This window comes from Lasioglossum baleicum, chromosome 4 (genome assembly GCF_051020765.1).
Source record: "Lasioglossum baleicum chromosome 4, iyLasBale1, whole genome shotgun sequence".
Taxonomy (NCBI): Eukaryota; Metazoa; Arthropoda; class Insecta; order Hymenoptera; family Halictidae; genus Lasioglossum; species Lasioglossum baleicum.
Window position 1 is genome coordinate 4,054,730 of NC_134932.1, and position 22,031 is coordinate 4,076,760.

At 40.3% G+C, this 22,031-nt stretch overlaps 2 protein-coding genes across 9 annotated transcripts in view; one reads left to right on the forward strand and one right to left on the reverse strand.

Moving 5' to 3' along the window:
- Cdgapr (GTPase-activating protein CdGAPr) overlaps nucleotides 1–7,182 on the reverse strand; it is a 38,224-nt gene extending 31,042 nt beyond the window's left edge. Inside the window, exon 1 of one of the 3 annotated variants that reach the window (XM_076421347.1) lies at nucleotides 6,813–7,182. The gene's annotated coding sequence lies outside the window, so the exon portion shown is untranslated. The other 2 variants (XM_076421346.1, XM_076421348.1) reach the window with 2 other exon arrangements.
- Nucleotides 7,183–10,009: 2,827 nt separating this feature from the next.
- Acc (acetyl-CoA carboxylase) overlaps nucleotides 10,010–22,031 on the forward strand; it is a 37,555-nt gene continuing 25,533 nt past the window's right edge. Inside the window, exons 1-2 of one of the 6 annotated variants that reach the window (XM_076421343.1) lie at nucleotides 18,954–19,623; nucleotides 20,112–20,316. Coding sequence is in view for 3 of the 6 variants with exons in the window: in XM_076421338.1 (XP_076277453.1) it covers nucleotides 19,845–20,042; nucleotides 20,112–20,316 (403 nt within the window). In the remaining 3 variants the exon portion in view is untranslated. Of the gene's footprint in view, nucleotides 10,261–18,951; nucleotides 19,624–19,643; nucleotides 20,043–20,111; nucleotides 20,317–22,031 lie in introns of those variants that run through there. The other 5 variants (XM_076421341.1, XM_076421338.1, XM_076421345.1 and 2 more) reach the window with 5 other exon arrangements.

Sequence of the window (22,031 nt, forward strand, 5' to 3'; positions counted from 1 at the left end):
GTAGGATCAATGGTTCAGGAGCTATGCTTGCTTAAAATTGAGCAATCTGCAGTGTTTTGGACAGGAAGGCCGCCGCCATATTGGTGGGAGGGAGAGCAAGAACAGACGCACAGTGGGACCTTTCGTCTAAATCGGAGACAAAATCAAAGAACTTTCGATAGAAATGAGGTAGAGCGATGAAATTTTTTTTTAATTAAAGCTGAAACTTGGCAGAATATGGTACGAACGTTTTATAACCTTGAGAAAATTCGTTAAACTTTCACAATTTCAAGAAAATTGCACTTTTTTCAATACCACGTGCGGAAAAATTTTTTATTTAACATGCTGCACATCATGTCCTGTAGATTTTTTCACGCTGATTTCAAATCTGGTCTCAAAATTTGTCTACGACCTCAGGATTTTGCAAGAAATCGATTATTGTGAACAGAAAGGTACAACTTTTGAGTCCGGTAAAGTAAAGTTTACCTTTTTAGTTGCCTATATGCGCACGGCTTAAGACTTCAGATATTTTATAAAAACGCCTGTCGTACATATTCCAGCGAGGTATAATTTCCGATACGAACGATCCTTTTAAAATACTAAATAGTTGAGTAAACAAGCCTTTGTTCATCGATTTCCACTGCGACATAAAGCGAAAATAGTGTAACGTCCAAAAAGGCCTCCACAACAAAGACTGTCCGCATGTTATAAACCGGGCCAGCTGGCGAATAATTCAATCCCCGAAACGCGCGAAGTGCTTTTAAAATTGAATTCTAGCTCGGCATTCACCGACCAACAGAACTTTCGCGGCATCCTAATAATACCCGGCATTTATTTTTGTCGCATTGGGAAGCAGCGACGCGATTGTTCCCTTACATCATATTCACATGTCGCGTAGTATCCGTATGCTTATTCCGGAGAGGATTATTTATTAGCGAAGAAAGAGAAAGAAATTCTCATGTGGCTCTTGTTTCTTGCAACAGATGCAGATAACTTTTATCTTACGCGAGTATTTGTTTTACGCGACAAATTTACCTGAATTTACGCGGAACTTTTACTTAAATTTACGTAATTTTATCTAAATTTACCTGAATTTATGCGGAAAGGAAGGAAAACAGGAGTTGTGTGGCCTCTGGAACCTTATCAAGTTTACAGATTCAATTTACACGATTTTTTATTCGCGGAAATCAAATCCACGTGGAACGGATATTCGCGTAAATTGAGGGACGGGTTTATTTCTATATGAAGTACCTCCATAAATGTCTCAAGAAATTAATAAACGAAGCAGTGAAGAGATCATAAAGCTGGAGGTAAATTTGTACACTCCATAAATAATTATTTCAAATCCATCGATGTAACACACAATCAGGAAATAATCCTTAAAAATATTTCTATTAGGTTGTTTTCATATGAAATGATCGATTTTTTGAATGCGACTCTTATAAAACGTTTCGATCAAGAAATGCTGTAACAGTCATGTAAAACTTTGAGGTACATACAAAGCTAATCCTTAACACTAAACGTACCACGACCGGTTCTAGATTTTTTTATTCCACAATTAATGAAATTATAAAGATGCTTTCATAAGAAATGATTATTAAATTATCTTTATTAGAGCAAATACTATAATAAGAACCGCGCAAAATCTGAATAAATTAATTCTTGTCATTTTTATAAGGCAACCACGTGCCTGTTGCTTTTATAGCTCTGTACGTTTAGCGTTAATATCCCATGTTCAATTTTAATTTAGATGAATAATTTCACTATTAAATAAAGTTTACTTCAACGTCAACCAATGCGACTGTCGTGCATTCCTTTTATATGTCTGGGAAAATAACATTTATGTGATTTTAGGTCAAAACGTGCTGATTAATTTACTCACTAGTCGTTTACGGTAAAAACGAACTACAAAATCAAGATAACAGCCTTGTAAATGGAAAACGTGAATGACCATAACACACACACTTATTTTTACTGTAACACAATCAAGAAACTCGAAAGTTGTAGATAAAATTCATTGGGTACAAAATGGCGTTTGTTTAATGTTATTGCTAAAAACCGGACATTTCATATGCAACAACTTAATATTTTCGATTTCGGTCGACTCAGCACTGTCCAGATGTAAAAGCAGCCGAATTTAATGAAAGGAAATGTACAAGAGCCAGCGAAAATTAGTTTCAGGAGTATCTGGGTTAAGATTCGAATCTGGATTGCGGTTGCCCCAACAATAAACGCAATAATACCCCGATCGAAGGGAGGAATCGAGATTATCGTTGGTGAAGGTACTCAGGACCGGTAAACGGACAAAGAAAATTGAAAATTACGACAGTATTCATTTCCACGGATAGCCCCGCGGCTCGATCTTATCCATAAAAATCGAGAACACGATGCGACGCCACGCCGCGCCGCGCGCCGCTGATGAAAGTTTCACGGACACAAGCAACACGGCTCGCGACTAAAACGCTGCATTTGTCGCGTCCCGAAGGCAGTCAGGTGAATTTGCTGTTTCCAATCTGACGACCTTGTCGCGGCCTACGAGAGCGCAAGCAGCCATAATGATCTCTGTCTCTCTCTCTCTCTCTTTCGAGCCTTAATCGCGGTAAAGTGTCGGCGCGTCTCATTGACTCGATTGTAATCATCGGCGAAGAATGAACGCCTCCGATCGAGGCGTCAAGGCTCCATTAACCCTCGAAAGGCGGACAAGTATGCTAAAATTGGCTTTATACCGAACCGACAGTCAATCTTCCTGCGCACTCCCATTTTCATCGTTTTGCCAAAATCATTATAAGAGAAAAAATTCATCCGCAAGTTGTTCTGCATTTATGACAAAAAAGAGCAGGCGCAATTTAAATCAGGAGAGACATTACGTGAATTTAGAAGTGAACTAAACAAGGAAACACGACTGTTCGAATATTAGAACAGTTTCGCAGTTATAATGCTGTATTCTATTTCTTTTTAATTGGTATAATAAATAACGTCGCATATGGATCGCCTAAGATTGAGCTATTTACATCTGAAGCATTCGGACATCTCGGAGGTTCGGATAATCTAGGTCTTGTTGCGATTCTTGCAAATTTATTGATAAGAAGGTTAAACGTCCAATTAATCTCTAGAGGGAGAACACGAAGCATCGTTCATAAGTAAAACCTTGAAATCAGTTTTCGTGCGAATTCGCAGATCATAAAGTAAACATGACCGAATCGGAATTACAATTAACACGGGTAATGTTCCGCGGGCTAATTAACGAACGGTCTCTCTCGCGGAGAAACGTTCTTCATGGTAAAAGGAGCATCCGGTTGCGAATTCACCGGCGAAACCGACAGTCATTCCTCCGTCGTTTTACATTTTTTCCCCTTCTATCTTTTTCCATTTCTTTCCTTTTTTTGTGTTTAACTTCTGCCGCGAACGTGGAGCGGAGTATACGGTTGGAGAACGACGAAAATAAAAGTGTAACAAAGCCACAAGTAAAAAGCCTATGCCACATCCGCTGCCATACGGCAGGATCTTAAACGCTCGTGTGCTTGGATCGGGTTAATTGGAACGGTCCGGGGTAAAGATCGTCGTTCGAGTTCATCTTGCGAAAGAAATTGCGGTTGTTGTTTTATCGAGCGACAAGTAGATTCGCAGATGCTTTTAAAATACATTTCTAATACAGAGATCGGTACACATTATTATTTTATAAAAATAACAAGAGACTGGTGTTATTTAAATTTCAATTGATAAAACTAGCAGATAAAATTCGCAGTTCTCGAAGCTTAGAATTGCTGAAACGTGAAAACAAATTTGTTCATATATCGAATACTGCAAACTCGTGTCTGAGAAAAGTTAATTGACGACTTTCTATATTTAGTAAGATTTATGATAGCAGATAACATTCTGATATATGCCACGGTTTGCAGGATCTGTTCAGAGTGCTATTTCGATAACGTTATGTAATAATAATCTGTACGTGCTCGCGAACTGTAGAAAGATCGAAATAGTCGGCAGTAATTTGTCAGCTGAAGAAACTGAAAAATATGAATTATCCAGATACCAGGGATATCAATAGCACTAATTTGGAGCATGAAGATGCCGTGGATCGTCACGTGTCGACACAGCGTGCTCTTGCGAAAGCAAAATGAACGAGCTTCTATTGAAACGTGCTCTAACTGCCCGGCATATTATCCACCTTAATGAATATTCCCTTGATACCGAAAAAGTTCAACCAGACGTGGAATATAAACGAAATAATTCTTTCTCCGAAAAATTAATCCATTTCGATTTCTAACGAGGGAAATTGTACGAATAAATTTGTTTCACTGACTACATATATTATTATATGTAGTATATTATGATAAAACTCACTAAAAATCTGCAAGCATTTGTTCTTGTTATTTAGATCTAGTATTCAAAAAGTTATTCAAGGACTGTCGAGTTTTTTTGACCGACTATGTGTATGTACTAAACTGTATGAAAACCGGAGGCAGCCACTTGTGTAACATCCCCTGTGCATTGTCCCAGAACATTATTGCATCAAGGAAATAGAATTTAGAAGGATGTTTACAGAAACGGTGAAATCGGTAGTGGGACGTCTCCAATCAATCTCGAAATGACTCATACTGTGAACCATAGTTTCGTTTCACACGACTCCTCGGATAGTGAATTCGATCAATAAATTCGAATCCCTAGAAGTTAATTCGATCCAAGTGTGTTTGGGCTTCGGTGTCGCATGAGTCAAAACTACAAGTGTCTATACCGGAGTGCGATCATTATTAAGAAAACAAAAAAAAACAGAAAATGATAGAGCTCTGGTCTGCTCAAAATTAGATGGATAACCTAGAATGCGATAAAATCGATTTCGATAAAGTAATCGAATTACGTTTCGATTTGGACTATGGAGAAAATTTTCGACAGTTATATTAATAACATTCAAAGTATTAGTGAAATACTCCATTTATTCCGAGGACTTAGAACCGGTAATAATTCTAAAAACCGAAATAATAAGAATAGTAATCGGATAGTTGAGAATATTTGATGCAATCTTCAACAATTGAGTTTTCACTCGGGCATCGCCTGCAACTGAAACTGTAACGGTCGTTACCGACAAGCTTGTAATCTGTCACTGTTGCAACGGTCGTTTTACAATGGCGCGGGGGATCGGAAGACACCGCGTCAAAGATGCGCATAATCTGGCGGCGGACAGATGCGATCGGGCTAAATAACTTTACGAAGTCGTTGACACGCCGCTTGATAAAGCTTAACTAGCTTGATAGGGGCGAGTCAAGGTGGGGTTTTTCAGCAGGGAGAAGATTACGCTCTTCCGATAACTTTACTATGCCAAGGCTACTATCATACTTCGCGCGGTGCAACCGGAATGCGTATTCTGCGCCGTGCAACCTTTTTTCTTTCCACGAATTCCCGCCCTCTTGCGTATTGTTATTACCACAATGATATTCCAACACGCGCAGCTCGTGTCCACACTGTCCACTGCTTAATTGCAACCCGCACGGATTGTTTTTCCCTATTCCGGTTGCATACGACCCACACAATGAGAACTTAATTAAGCATCGGTACACACGAGAACCCCTTATCGCGTTACACGCGCTGCAAACCCCTGCGTCGCGCGTCGTCGTGACTGAATTCTCATTTTTCCGTTCCTACACACCTATCTACTGATTCGCTTTTATTTACACTCTGTCAACGAACTTCTCCCACTCGCACACCCCGTTAAATCCAAATCGGAGCCGCACCGAGAACCTACGACAGTTTATTTAGTACGCAGTTCTCAATAAACAGCAATTTTTTAAATTTCAATAGATAATTCGAACGATAGTCTATCTAGAACACGAAGAGCCAACAGTCACTTGCAATCAATTAAAATCACTTGCGACTCCTGCGGAGTATCACGAATACGTGTATACATACATATACCAAGTGTAATTGTAAACGAGATGTTTGACACTCGACCAAAGCGTAAAAACAAGCTTCCGTTTCTACACAGTGTGCTACACCGCGATCGCTTGAATTCTCCGAGTGGATTCAATGCCGGAAACACCTGGATCGAACAGGTTTTCTACTAGAGGAATTCCGAAATTTTTAGGTTATAAGGCCCGTGTCGCAGCCCGCAGGACGTCGAATCGCTCGGGCGATTCGTTGCACGCGGTGCCCCGCGAGGAGGAATCGTGGGTTAGGTGCAATGAACTTTGCGCACGAAATTGCGTCGCGGTAATGCGAATAAAATAAATGAGATACGGGGCGTATTTACATCGCATGGCCGTTGATAGCGCAATAACGAAAAAACCTATTGGAACGTTGATGCAGGGACGGGATATCGACTACGAACATCGTACTCTCACCTGAAACCACGAACGAAGAAAGTAACAGAGTGGTTATGTCAGGGGAACGACAATGTACCGATAACTCTTTGCTGGCACATCGTAGACTCGGCGAGCCCTTTTACATCCTCCGCCATTTACTGCACCGTTACACGCGCACGCACGCACGCACGTACACACGACGAGAGAGAGAGAGAAAGAGAGAGCGAGAGAGAGAGAAAAGCATAGGAGGGACACCGATATTCGGATGATCCCCAGGATGATTATTTATTTAGTACTTACATTGGTCAAGCGGTACGCCCGAAAAAATCACGCGAGCTGCCGAGGGATCGGTCATTTCGATATTCGTTTCGCGCGCCGATTGTACGCGAGTGCAAATAAGGCCACGTAAGGGACACCGAAACGGCACTTGCATACTAACAAGCGGGAAGCTCCTCTTCCCTTACCGTGTGTATATTAATATACGTTACAGCCGCGTGTAGACGCGCCGTTGCAATGCTGCTGGTGTGCGTTACGTACTTGCGTGAGGTATATCACCACTCCCGAGGTTGAGGATCCCTGCCCAACCGAGACAGAGACCAACAGAGACCAAAGGGGATATATCGAGAGAAACAAGAGAGGCAGGTTCACCACGAAGAAAAACACACGTCTGCCGGAACGCGAGCCATGTTTGTCCCCTGCGATCTTAATTCATCCCGAGACTTCCAAACCGATACGGAGATCTTGTTGACAGTTCTCGCGTAGCATCGCCTTCGTTCTTGGCCACGGTTCTCACTGCGTTCGCGACCAAGTTAACCTTCATTTACAAGCGACGACGGAACGCTGTTTTCGACGCGCTGTCAGCCCGACCTGCCTAACCTGACCCTCGCGTCTTGACTGCTGGAACACCGAACACTGCGCTTCGCACGCGCATCTACGCTTGCGCAGGATCGTGCCGGTTACGTTGACCGGTGGCGCGTATGTTTGAAATTGATCAAACACACTTCGAATTTTCCGTAACACTTTCAGGGCCTGGACTCATTTTCCCAGGATTGCAACGGTGCAGGATGCGCTTTCTCATTTCTCGATAATGCGAAGATGGGTTGTTTCGGTAGATAAAAGATCAATCTAGACCGCGATCGACTTCAAACGTCATATTTTTACGTTTACGTGTAGCTGTCGCAGCTTTATGGAAATAGCTACATACAGTGACTCCCATTAATATTCGGACGCTCTAAAAAACGCGATAATCTTTTTAATATTGGACTATACGATTCAAACTTTTTCGGAAGCTAGAGCACTTAGTTCACTACAGGATGTGAAAAGAAATTTTTTCGAAAATTGCAATTGGTCGGAATTGTAGAGAAAATACTAAAAGACCCATTTTACAACTTTTTTATGTGGGCCTATATTGAAAATTTAAAAAATACGTTTTGTAGATCTGTTTCAATTAAACATGACCTGAAAATTTCGTCAAAATCGGTCAACGTTGCAATGAGCTACTATGAGATGGTAAAAATTGCAGATTTTCACGATTTTCGGCCTATAACAGCAGTAAATCTAAGAATTCTTATACATCTTTCAATGACTGTCATTTTTCCCCGCATCAACCGATTTCGATGAAACTTTCACAATGTATATAACCCACACAGATCTACAAAACATATTTTTCAAAATTTCAATATAGGCCCGCATAAAAAAGTTGTAAAATGCAACATCTAGTATTTCCTCTACAATTCCGGTCAAATGCAATTTTTGCAAAAATTTCTTTTCACATCCTGTAGTAAACTAATTGCTCTAGTGTTCCAAAAAAATTCAAATCGCATAGTCCAATATTTGAAAAGATACGGTGTTTTTAAGAGTGTCCGAATATTAGTGGGAGTCACTGTACATGCGCAGCTATTTACATATATGCTTTTGACTATATACTGAAAAACCCCATCGCATGCATTATCGAGAAATGAATCCCCCCTCTTAAGTGCCGCAACTACCGGAATTCGGAGACAGAGTTGTTAGTCGAAGTTTATAAATTAATTTTAACGGTATCGTATCGAATGTAGCAAGTTTGGTTAGGATCTGCAAAATGCAGAGTGTCCTTTCGGTTTCGGTTTCGTTACGTAAGTTACTTTTGTGTTATAGAATTTTTCAGACTACTTACGTGCTAGTGTTGAGTAAAATATAAAATTAGGGATGTGTATTGGATTTAAAACCAACCACATTGTAGTATAATATGTATTACGGATGCGGGAATGGCATAAAGGTAAACGATAAAACAAACAACATGGTGCAGCAATAATGTTATATTTCTTTTAGATTGTTACGACATTACAATAATGGAATAAAATTATATTATTTAATTATCGTTCGAGAAAATGTAATTTTCATGTATCAACGGTAACAGCTTCGCCATAAAAGTACTCTCTACCTCGTGTGAATTATTCACTCCCAACATAGAGAAACAGTTTTCTTTGAATTTAAGGTTCACGCTGTGCTTAATTATATTTGTTAGTGCACCAGCGAGCACTTGGCAAGATTTATAATCGTCGTCTAATGAAATATGATTATTATAAATTACCTTTTGATCGCAGTGTACAGTGAACTTTGTCTCGACATTGAATCGTTGTAATCTAAGTATTTCATTTAATATGATTTTTGAGAATTCTTCGCAATCTTCAGAGCGTAATTTATGCTGCAATGCATGACAATTTTTCTTTTAATAAATGGAGAATTAATTTACAGTATCTTCATGAAAATTGATGTACCTGTAATTGCAGCGATAAATAATTTTTCTGATGAGCAAAGTCAATTTGACTATCATTATTCGTTTCTTCAGTCAACGACAAACAACTTTTTGCGAAACGTAAGTTCATCGCAGTCTGACGATCTTCATACTCGTTTCTCGCGTAGGCTGTAGCAATTTGCGAGTTTTCGAGAAATACATTCCTCGGAATAAAGTCATTGAACACATCATACAAGAAATCTAGAATATCTTTCGTACATTGACCGTAGTTTGTAGTCTGTATCGTATAGTTTGCACCATTTCTCGTTAAAGTAACATCTACGTGGCGGTATTTTGTTTTTCCAACGGAATTTTTCAAATTCCATTCATCGAACTTCTGCAATAGCTATTCATGAATCATTATACAGGGTGGTCCACCTAAATGTAGCCACCTAAATATCTCCTTTATCTGTGATGACTAGACTACGGATCTCTTGAATTAAAATCTTCAAAAAATGCCGGAATATAAACTTTGATGGAGCTCAGTATTTACGATTTATATTTGTTTTGGATCTGCAAAGGCTGTTCCCATTAAAAAACGGATTTTATTTCATACCACGTAAACGTCCGCAGTGTAGTCGTCACAAATAAACGAGACATGTACATATTAGGTAGCTACATTTATAGGTTAACCACCCTGTATAGCGTCTATCGCTTGCATAATGATTATACATATTATCTACAGAGATGAATCGCAGTTACAATGCGAAGGATCATACTTTAATGACAATAAGGCCGAGAATCTTTGCATTCAGCACGATTTTATCCATAATGCGATAATACCATGTGTACCTGTTCGAAACTACCATACCTGGAAAGCACTGACTTGCCCTGACCTCTAGGTACGGAAAGGGTTAGTCGAAGGTACATCTCTATCGATAATAAAACCTTGCTCGTAGCGGGATCGCAGTGAAACACAATGACGATGTGGTGTGGTCGGTATACGAATTCTTTATGTTGCGGCATGGTGCACCTGCCTTAGTAGCGGACGTAAAAAAATCCATGTATAAGAGGTGACAATAGCTTAATACGTCGTGATCGATTACGTTCGATCGTTTCCGTAGAATACTCGGGGTTAAATAGTGTCGGGTGGTGTTTCTTCTCGTCGAAACGGGAAAAAGAATCATATCGAATGACAGAACAGGAAGGAAAAGACGAACCTAACCTCAGCGAGGAGCGTGCTACTCCGCCGCGTAGGACTCGTCACCGGTGAGTATCTTTATTTTACCTAGGTCCATGGGCTTTCTATCCCCTCCTGCTATTAGAAAATCGTTTGAACAGCAACGCGAAAAAGTATTCCCAGTTATGATTATGATTCGTTACGTTCGGTATACATACATCGGTTGGTAACGCGTGCTCCTTGGATACACCGCACGCTTCATATGGACCAATCGTAACGCGCCATACGTCGCCTGACTCGCCAACAGTCCAATCAGAGCGCTCTGTCAATTTTTTGATTACCTCGTGTGAAAATCCATTGAGTTCGCGACACCGCTAACTATACGTAAATAATTATAATACGCAATGGAAAAAAATCATGCTGCTCATGACTATTCAGCGTAATATTCTGTATTATCTTCTTTTTTTCTTCTTGTAATCGCGCAGCCATTAGCTTGTGCGAATGTTACCCGTTTGCATATGTAATATGTATAACGCTACAGAAAAACGTCGAAATACATGAATACCCGTGTCGTGAATTCAATTAGCAAGAATGAGTGCAATCATTTCAGTGCGTTTCTCTCGATAAAATTGTATTTTGCCTCCTTGGTTATATAACGATCGAAATTTGGTATTCTTTTCTAACGGTCAGCGTTATTTCGTAGATTGCGAATATTTATGTAAACGCGTATATCTCGTAGCAACAAATATAATGCTCTTGGAATCGATCGCGCGATTAAAATCAATGAAATGCCCGACGTATTCAAATATTAAATGATTTAATTTGCGATCGTAATAACTGGATAATAAAGGTTGTTACATTTCTGTGATTGCGTATGTATTTCGTAACGATTAATGTTTGCAACGCTCGGAAAATGCTAGGTGAACTGAATAGGATTTTGTGGCGACCATACTCGAAAGAGAAAAATACAGTTCGAGTTGAAGGTCCGCCAATAGCATCGGGTGCAAGCGTACGCGCGAGCGTTTATGTATGTTAGTACGGGCGAAAGAATTTGTTTGCTTCGATCGTTATAGCGCTAGCTAGCGTGACATGCGTTGTTATTAATCGCATACGCGCGTCGTCAGTTATGCAATATTACAATACTGCACTTATCAATGAGCGATGCGCGCAAATCGTACGATTTTCACGATTTCGACGATCACGCGACTATTTTTAACTAATCGTTGGAAATGTTGTCTCTAATCGCATTGTTACAAATAAATTTCAACGTATTCGACGTTGAATCGGCAGTAAAATCTGTCGAGTTCTTCTAGGAATCTTCCGGAAGTTCGAGAAACTGCGTTCGTTTGTTTCGTTAACGCTGAACCTACCGAGCACTGAAAGCGATTAACATGTTTTAGTTTGCAAAAATGACGAGGCTCTATTTACACAACAATATGTGCTTGGATACGGAATTTTATCGAATCAATTTCCAGCTTCATAATTTCAATAATTACGAAATGAAAAATATAAAACCGGTTCACAGGCAGTGGTAGGTTTAGTGTTAAGGTGTTAGTCCATAAGCAGATATAAAAATACGTGTTGACAGGGACACTATGACCGTTTGCGAAACTACCTCGCGCCAAATATACTCGCAATTCACGCGATCGCCTTTCAACGCGCTCCAACGATCTTATCGAGGAGACCATGCTGCGTGTACGATAATCTTGTTCGCACGATAATAAACATTGAAACTGTTGTAGATATGTGTATTGCACATAACAGATGATACGATACGAGATATAGAAAGTACAAGTACTCTATTAACGCGCTGTTCTTCAATTCTATAATATTTATCAGTTCGTTGCGAGACTTCATAACATAGCAGAGGTAACGAGTATTTCGTAATATATTTTTGACGAGTCTGTCTTTTAGATTTAGATGATACAATAGCGTGAATTAGAAACGAACTGTAAGCAGTTCGATTTATGATCTATCGCAGTGAACAAGCAGAACATACATATGCCAGTCGCATTTTGTGCTCGCTACGGTTAGTGTTAAATATTCCACGGAGAACCGTAGCCTAAATTGCATGCTACACCTGCTAAAACTGCATTTGCACTGGAACTAGCGGCATCTCTCGTCTAGGAGCTAATGGCGTTCCGCTCGAACTAGCAGCGACGCAACGCCGCACAGTGGGGTATTTGCCCGATTTCAGCGGTCAAAATTCAATTTTAAAAATTTGTCATAAATTGTAAAATTTTTGTGGCTCGAGTTAGTTGAATATCTGAGGAACAATCTCCCATCATTCGTTTTCCCATTCATCTATCCATTAAACTCTGAAAGTTGGAAGTTTGAATTTCTGTTAACCTGCTTTCATTTCTCAACGAATTCACCTATCAGTAATTTTTACCTTATTTACATACACATACAGATTTTTGTTTTATAGAAGTTTTTTTTTAGCTAAGTATAGGGTATACTTTTAAGAGAAATTCATTTTTGTACCATATACATTTTTGTAGTTACTAATATTTAAAGATAACCAACGATTCAGTCACCTTTTTTATGATTCTAAGACTTTGGTAATGAAATTGTTATACTTCCGGGTGAGTCCCGGTGTTCATTTCTATGCCATTTTATTCTTTGAAGTTTTCTGATTAAGATGCAAGAAAAATTGGCTCTGACTACGACTGACTCCGTGTTTTATAGTTGATTTACGAAAAAATGGTCATCGTGCGCGCGCGAAAATCGCAGCATCTCTCACATCCTGCATGTTCCCATTCGCTATATCTTCGTATTAACTTAAGTAAATACTAAATAATAATAATAATAAACACACAGTATACACTAAAATAAGGAAACATTATACACATGAAATTTAAATAATATACAGGGTGGGGCAATAACTATGTCCACTTTGAATATTGCCGTTGTTTGTAATAATATGAAAAAATGCTATGAAAAAAATTTGCACGGTATAGAGGGGAACATGTTGTGACATAAACATTTTCTGCGTGGGTGGAGGCATTGAGGAGATTTCAAGGTCACCTTGATTTTTTTTAACGGAAATACCTACTTTTTGTATCATGAATCGATACACTATCGAATTCCGAGTAAAAATGTATTGACCTCCATATGTCTTAAATCTAATAGTTAACGAGATATTATCGAAACAATTTTCTTTCTTCTTTGGATACTATATCTCGTAAACTATTAGGTTTAGGACATACGAAGGTCAACACTTTTATACTCAAAATTTGATACTCCATCGATCTACGGTATAAAAAAAGGACATTCTGTTAAAAAAAATCAAGGTGACCTTGAAATCTCCTCTATGGCTCCACCCACGCAGAAAATGGGACACAGTACAAAAAGTAGAAATCTCAAGCTTTAAAATGGTTGTTTTTTCGTAAAATTTGGATAAATTTGAGCAAAGTTACAGCAGTTTCAATATTGAGCGAATTTTGAACTAGCTGTGGCCGCTGAAATCGGGCAAATACCCCACTGTACGCCGCCGCGCCGGGTGTGCGAAGGGTTAAAATGGATTATATTTTTTCCAGTAATCTTTGTAGTACACGATGCGGGATCTCGTGATGCCCCTGTTGATACGGTTCAAAGACCTTGACGCGACGAAAACTAAAGGGTACGATCTCTTTATCTTGGGCAACGATCGTCGAAGGTTTCGTGAAATTGCGCGGCGGTTGTTTTTGTTGATAACTTTTGAGCACGTCCGCGGACGATGCCGATTCGTGTGACTTTGTATCGTACGATCAGAAATCACGAATCGAGCACGCGGCCCGCGATCAAGGGAGGACAGGCTGTCTCTTCGTCGGATTAACTATCAAGAACGTTCGTTTTCGACAGATAACCGAGGGACACGTTCCTTATCGAACGATATCGTGCACTCTTCACGCCGAATCTCTCAGCCAGCCAAAAATGAATGTTAATTGGCTAACCGTTTTGAACTGTCGTTGAATCGAAATTGAAATTCTGCGGACATTCCCGTCTTCAGCGTGAAAGCTAATCTTTCTAACCAGTGGACATATGCTTGTTTGAATGTACACAAGAGTAAACGAAACACTCTGGTTTGTCGTATTATCGATTCGGCTGGACGGAAACCACCGACTTGCTAGCTGTTGCATACAAAGTTGTCGATAGCATCGATAGATGCGCTTCGTCGTAGGTTAATGAATGAGAATTGTCCACGAAGGCTAGGCACTGTTTACATTTTTATCGAAAGCATGCGCTATGAAGTTTACGCGACACTGTTTGCACCCATAGCGAAATCGCTCGAAAGTGAATACGTATTACATACTATTCCTAGTTTTTCCATTTTCTAGAGTTTTATCTACTCGTCGAGGACGATGATACAAAGCATGAGAATTAATGGCAAAGCTTTGTTAAACATATACCGGATGTTTACTACAATTACTACTTATCTTTTAGACCCAACACTTTTTTGCCAGAAGACTCGGAGACTTCAATAATATTTTCTACCGTTCCCCAATGTGTTTCCATCGAGTACATTCGGAACTATGTACTCTTGAACCAAAACACATTCGCTTCAACAATATCTGTTGCACTCTTTTATCTACGTTCGACGTTCTACGAAGTGAAGGAAACCGCAGTGCAAACTTTGCATCCATTATTACCGGAAGATTTACAACCTGCAAATGTACTGTTACAACTCACAGTTACAATCGTCACACGTGTGCTCTAACACGGCGCGGTGTTGACCCGACTGCGACAACTTTGTTAATACCGGCTCGATGCAGTGAATACTTACATGTAAACACCTGAATGTTTAATTGAATCTTCATCGTATCATCGACACGATAAAAACTGTGCCCGCCAGCAGATTATGCCGTCAGCTGTCGGGGCAGCAACACGGTGACTCGGTGTGCAACAACGTAACAAGATCAGATAAAAGTTCGCGTAGAAATGTATTTGCTGATTGATCGTTTATTTTCCACGTTTTTACGTGCGCTCTTCGCTGTGTAACGAGACTCGGGCCGTGTATGTATGTATTACGTAACGTTACGCATACTATGCTCGCCTGTACTTACATCGTGGTTTGGCTCTTACAACACATGCGGGCACAGACGTCACCGTGAACGTACATAATACGTATGAACGATACCGGCGTCCTTCCTCGTCGCGATAATAGCCATCGACGCACAACAAACGCACGAATGTGACGATTCGAATTGATTAAATTAAGATTGAGGCAATATGCATGAGAGAACTTGCAGTCGGGTCGCATTGGCTCGCTGTGCACGATTTTTCAACAGGATCATTCTTTGGTCACGACGCGATCGAAAAACTGTTTAAAAAGACTGTACGACAGTCAGCGGGGGCCTTCCCCCCCCCTTGCCTCAAGAAAAATACTGGAAAATTGGTCAGACTGTAGAACAGCTGCTTCCTCTCCGATTTCGATGATTTTTGGATATGTTATAATTAGACTGCGGATCTTCATGCAAAATAAAAAATGTTTGCATTGATTGGAAGACACAGCAGCCAAATAAAAATTCCACTCTTCTTTTAATTATCTTATTAAAGTGAACCGAATACACTGGTGGCCATAAATCTTTTTAATACCTTCAGTGTTTTGAATTGTGCGTACTCATTTTTGTTATAAATGCATAAAATCCGCAGTCTAGTTGTAATATGTGAAACTCAACATTATGTACATAATGAATATTCCTTTGTGTCGATAGTAGATAGTGCAAATAAACAATTTAATGATTTCGGCGCCACAGGTTCGATCAAATGTTACTCATTAAGCAATTTTGCAATTTGAATTGTTCTCGACGTTTCGATCCAAATGTGGACCACTTTCGAGAGAAATTTTGCGTCTGTAAAATACTGTGAACTATAGTAATTGTTCAACAAGACCGGGTAATACCAATAAAACTTTGGCATACTTGCTATGTGTAAACAATGATGGAACTTCTGAGAAAACTGTTATAATTAACACCATGCCGGTAGACGTTAAACTAAACGTCAGAACAAAGGAACGACGCATATCGAACGATAGCCAATCAGAACACAGAAATCGATAAGTTCTCAAATCAATGTTTGGCGGCAATTATGAATCATGCCGGTCCATGCATAGGATGGACCTTCACATGTGCTTATATGCCATGTAGATGTTATTATACATATGTACACATTATGTACAGGGTGTCACAAAATTATATGTTGTGGACACCATAGCGCAATTCTACACCCCCGATGTAGTCGAAACCCCCCGCAAAATTGACCTTGAATGTGAAAAACAAGGTAAAAAAACCAAGAATTTCTTTAAGGATTAGGATTTTTAAAATTTTTATACCAAAATTTTCTTTTAAAATCTACAATCTTAAATATTAAAAGAAAAATTTGGTATAAAAATTTTAAAAATCTTAATCCTTAAAAAAATTGTTGGTTTTTTAACCTTGTTTTTCACGTTCAAGGTCAATTTTTCGGGGAGTTTCTTACGTCATTTTCGACTAAATCGGGGGTATAGAATCGCGCTACGTTGTCCACGACATATAATTTTGTGACACCCTGTACATATGTTACATTGGCAATTCTTGCACCGGGCCACAAAATTTTATCTGTTCAACTCGGCCCCCCTTCCCCCCGAGATTAAATTCTGAGTGCGCCACTGCTTGTTTTACATATTCGTTGCACAGTCACTGCCGCGTAAAATACATATGCATTGCTTTCTCGAACAACACTGGGGTTAGGGATGTGGACTGATCGCGTGCAGTGAAATCCGTGTAGTTACACATCCCCCGCCCACAAAAAATTTACACATATTTATGTGTGTTCTATTGTTGTCATGCATGTGCAAAGTATAACATATTTGTGGCCGAAATAAAGGATACATTTAGTATCTGCGTATATGTATACGCACGTAGACTGCGAGGCTACCTCAACCTGACAGTTCTGTATAAACTGCGGATCTTTATGCAAAATAAAAATTGTCTGCCTCGGTTACAAGGAATAGAAACTAAATTGAACGTAATTTCTTCCCTTAATAATTTGATTAGAGGAGAAATCATACATTGACATCTTCAATTTTCAAAATTTTCCTACAACTTTGAATTTCATCTACTCAATTTTCCTATAAATGCATAAAAATCCGCAGTCTAGTTCTGTATCATCCGCGTAGCAGAGTGTCGAGTAGATTTTGTCAAAAACCGACAATCTTCGACTTGCCTCGCGGCAGCCTCGTAATATCTGTAATACTCTAATGGCTCTACTGAAAGAATCCTTGAAAATACGAGATACGAAATCAAAAAAGCATTTCAAAATTCCTCGAGTAACTACTGGAAAAAAAGTTTCTGAAATATCTACACAAACCTGTACATAGCTGTACGGTTTATTATGAACAAATTCAAATTTGTTCTTCCTCGCCTTATCGATGATAAGTAGACAAGGATCTTTATGCACTTATGGCTTCTGAAAATTGACAAAAAATGCTAGAATATCAAATTCGCTAGAATTTAGTAATCGTTTTATATGTTTTGGATCTACAAAGGCTGTGCTCACTAAAAGTAGGATTTTATTTCGTTCAAATTTCTTAAAATGTGTCTACAAAAATTGGAAAATGCATACACATCCGTAGTCTAATGATAAGACAAAGGAAATTGTGAAACCACGTTGTTCGAGGGAGCAGTACATAAATATGTATGTATGTATACAGTTTTTTTAGAACAGCTTCTCGATCGCGTTGCGGGGGTGTTTACCGTAGAAGGGCGCGAAGAAATTTCCCACGGATATAATTTGTAATCCTCGATCGATGAAGAGCACTGTCGAAAGGATTAGACACTTCGTAATATATTCGTATCGAGTTAATATATTAATAAACATGACCTGATACCGGATTTCTTGAAAAAACAGTAACACTCAAGATTGTGGTATCGATGAATATATTGTACAAAAAGTTAAGGTCACTCTTGTAGCCACAGATAACGAGCACGAGGATGATAAAAAGTACTTCGATGTCATAGAATTATTTGAATAGAAACACGGCGGCAAAATGGAAGATTCTTGAATATTTCGATTCCTCGATGACAGAATTCATCGTTCATAGTACATATGTACATATTATATGCGTATATGTATTAGGGGGCCACGCACAATGTTGCGTAAAAGCGGAACAGTAAACACAGACAGAAGGTATAAGAATAACGTCGAAGGTGAAACAAGTAAATCGAACCTGGAATATAGTATACATAGTATCATTCCAGGAATGGAATCGATGCGAGCACAATTTTTCAGTCATGAAATATTTGATTTTCATGCCGAACTTTGTCGAGCCAACCATTTGGTAAATTCCGAGAGAATTCGACGCGCTACGTCCTCGTCGCGAGATATAGAAAGTTTCCTAGTTCGTTTTAGAACAAGGTTGCGAGCAAGATGAATTTCGAGACCGCCTTGCGTGGAATACTGGCCATAAGTATTCTTACGTTTGTATTTTTATTATATAAATTGCTTTAACACGTTGATCGCCATGCCAGTTACGATACAATCGGAACAACATACTCCGTAATATCAGAATGGAAAAGACAACGACAGTTGTAACAGAAATTGACTTTCAAATTTGATAAAAATATGATTAAAATAGAAGTGTCAAACTATTACAACTCCGTGAAAAATAGTCGTGCGACCGTTAACTCGAGCTGATACGAAAGAGTGAAGCTTCTGCTTGGAACGAGAAAAAATGTTCGTGTCCGAAATGATTAATCCGATACTATACCTACGAGCAGGAACGAGACAGCGTCGGCCAGACGAAAGCGCACTGTTTGAAAAATCTCTTGGAAGGCACTCGCGGAAGGTGTCGATCGCCGGTAGTTTCGCGTAGTCTCGTCGATTTATCGACGGCTACGGTTGTCGTCGGGCGTCACGAAAGAGTTCGGTGTAACGAAGAAGTGCTGTTCGAGTCGTGTCGTCGTGTGTCCGGCGACCCTTGAACCCTGTCGTCCGGTCTCTTTTTCCCCGTATCGTTCCTCGCGGTAGACTCCGCGGCCGTTTCCCGAACGCCGATTTCCTCTCCTCAGCAGACGTACTCGAAGTCCGCGGCGTGACGAGTCCGATACCATCGCCACAGTGTGTCGTCGTATCTCCTTTGATACTCCTCGTGGTGAAACGTTCGTCTTGATACATCCGCGACGATGATGAGGACCCGCGAATCCAGCAGCGGCTAAACGCGCGGTAAACGCGCACAGAGAGAAGACTTATAGACCCGGTGCGAATCGTCGAGGTCCCGGTGTTTCTGTCAGATCTTGAGGATACTCGGGCCACCAGTGTTCTATCCCCGGTTAGGAATCCTTTCTTGTGACAATTTCAGAGTCGTCCGGGGTTAAAGACACGACGACGACAAAGGACGACGTCGTAGAGTTCGGAGAAGATCGAAGAATCGAGGGGATCAGGAACCGAAACCGTATCTGGTATGATTCGGGGGCTTCTGGACACTTTCCTCGGTACATTGCTAATTTCCTAATCGTTCGAACGCGTAACGGCTCGCGTGACGAGCATTCAAGATCAGCGTTCTCCCCGAAATGTTCTCTCGCCGCGCCGCGCCGTTCAAATTAGACTAGATCGTGTTTTCTGTGAATATCGTACAACGTGTACGATACACACATGTTCTTTCTCGTTCCCTCGACTCGATCGCGGCTCATTATCTTGACGGTTCATTCCGTCGATGGTCGTTTCAGTATCAAGGTTCGATGGCCCGCGTAATATTCCATTCGGTCGGCGATCATCGGCGAGCACGAGCCGCGCGCTTCCGAGTTCGGTCTCTCGGCGTTATCGAGACCCGGGCCAAGTTACTTACGGTTTTGTGATATCGAGGGTGAAGTGTTCAGAATATCTATCATCGACGAGACCAACTCGGTCAGAGGTCGTTGTCAGACGCGTTCGCGACCCGTTCCTGTTCGGGCCGACTGATCGGTTGAACAATTCTTTCAAGGTCACGATCACGATCGCCAAACTGACTCCCGAAGCGCTTCGACCGTTCATCACTTCGCTCTTCGTCCTCCTCGGCTTCTCCCTTGCTGCGCTAGCACGCTGCTACGCTCGCCTTGGACAGATTTTATCAGATCGGATCCAGGAAGGGTGGCGGTCTGACTTTTCGCGAACTCTTGGTTTGGTGTGCGGTCTTAAGAGGATTAAGGGTGAGTAACACCAAGGTATCCTCATCTGGTTTCGCTTCTTCGGCGCTGCTTGCCTGTTGATCCGCGCCCCATCGATTTCATTCATCTTTTCATCGTCTTTCACTCTCTTTCCCCCCTCCGTTTTTCGGCAATTGGCTCTTGTCAGAGATCTCAGGCGTTCACGGTCCTGCATCGTAAGGACTTTTAGTAAATTCGCCTGTACAGTGCTCACCGTTGAGGCTGTCGGGTGTAGTCGTGTCGAGACACACCGATACTGCTGTCAATTGGAAAAATTTGTGTCAACTTGGGAAAGTAATTCCACTGGGATACGGCTGCACCTGAAAACTTCGGCGGTGGGAATGTGCTCTTGGTTTTTCTGGGTTGCTTCTTTGTACCGACTCCCTACCGTCCATTCATAGTGTTCGGCTTTTGTCGATGATTTTGACACGGAGGGAATGCGGGCATTTCATTCCTCATTTCATTAAATCCACCATCGCATGGTCGATTGGCATGCTGAGAGTGTTGCTCCATGGGTGCTTCGGAGACGTTCCAGGCGCGTAATTTTCTGTCGTGATCGATGCTAACAGTGGGTTCCTATCGTGTGGGTCAGGTGGTCCAGGAAAAACATAATCGACTTCAGTCTAATTTGAGTTTTCATGGAGGATGTTTGTGAACAATTCTAACGCTTTACAGAAAGAAACGTCCTTACAGAGAATTCGTTCACTCGAACCTGTCGTTTCTGTTCAATTCTTTCGTTTGCTTTGAAGGAATTAACACGTTGAACGCCACGGTAGTCGACGAATTACCAAAATATCGATTTAGATGTGCTGAAATCAACTAAATTACAGCGGCAGTCATTGTGTCAATTTTATTCCGAAGATTGCTTGAAATTGTAAGTTACTGTAATCGGTATGAGAAGTAATATTTCATTTATATCGACATCTGAGAAACGCAACAAGTTAATTCTTTGTAAGTGTCTGCACCTAGAGCATGTCTCTTGTGGTATAACTTCTTGAAGAAACGGAAGCAAACTAACACAGTGCGCACATGTCTTTTATCACTACGATGTGATAAGTACGTCTGAGGAATTTCACAGTCTCCTCTCCAGAAAGAAGTACATATCGCGTGTAACTGTGTCTATCCTAGATAAAGTCTTTCAAATAATTTATTATTGTTCTTAATATACCTATGAATGGATCTAAATTAATGTATCTACATTTCTACGGTATTGTTCAAAAAATACATTGGTATAACGATGTCAATTAAATTGGATGCCGCATACATTTTATCTATATCTATTGTAGGTACGTATACGTAACAGAAAAATATTACATAATAGTCGGTCATTCGTGATCTTATCAAGAATGTAACAGAAATGCAAAATTCGAGGAAAACGTTAACGGTGTCTTTGTACTGTTTGGTAATCAATCAGCGATACATATTTGCAAAACTTGTCCATGACAGCCGTTTTTGCTAATACATACAAAGTATAATCTTTCAAGGCGTTGAATCAGTTCGGTCACCGTTATATTGTTAATCTATTCCTACTTTGTACCGTAACAACCATAAATCCGTTACCGTTTCCACTGTGTTTCACCTTTTTGTTGGAACTTCTTAACATTAATATTTTTTTGTTACTTATACCCACGGATAAATACGAACAAATACTAGCAAAGTTTGTCAGAAGAAACACTTGAACACCCTGTATATGTACTTTAAACGCGACAACCTAGAGC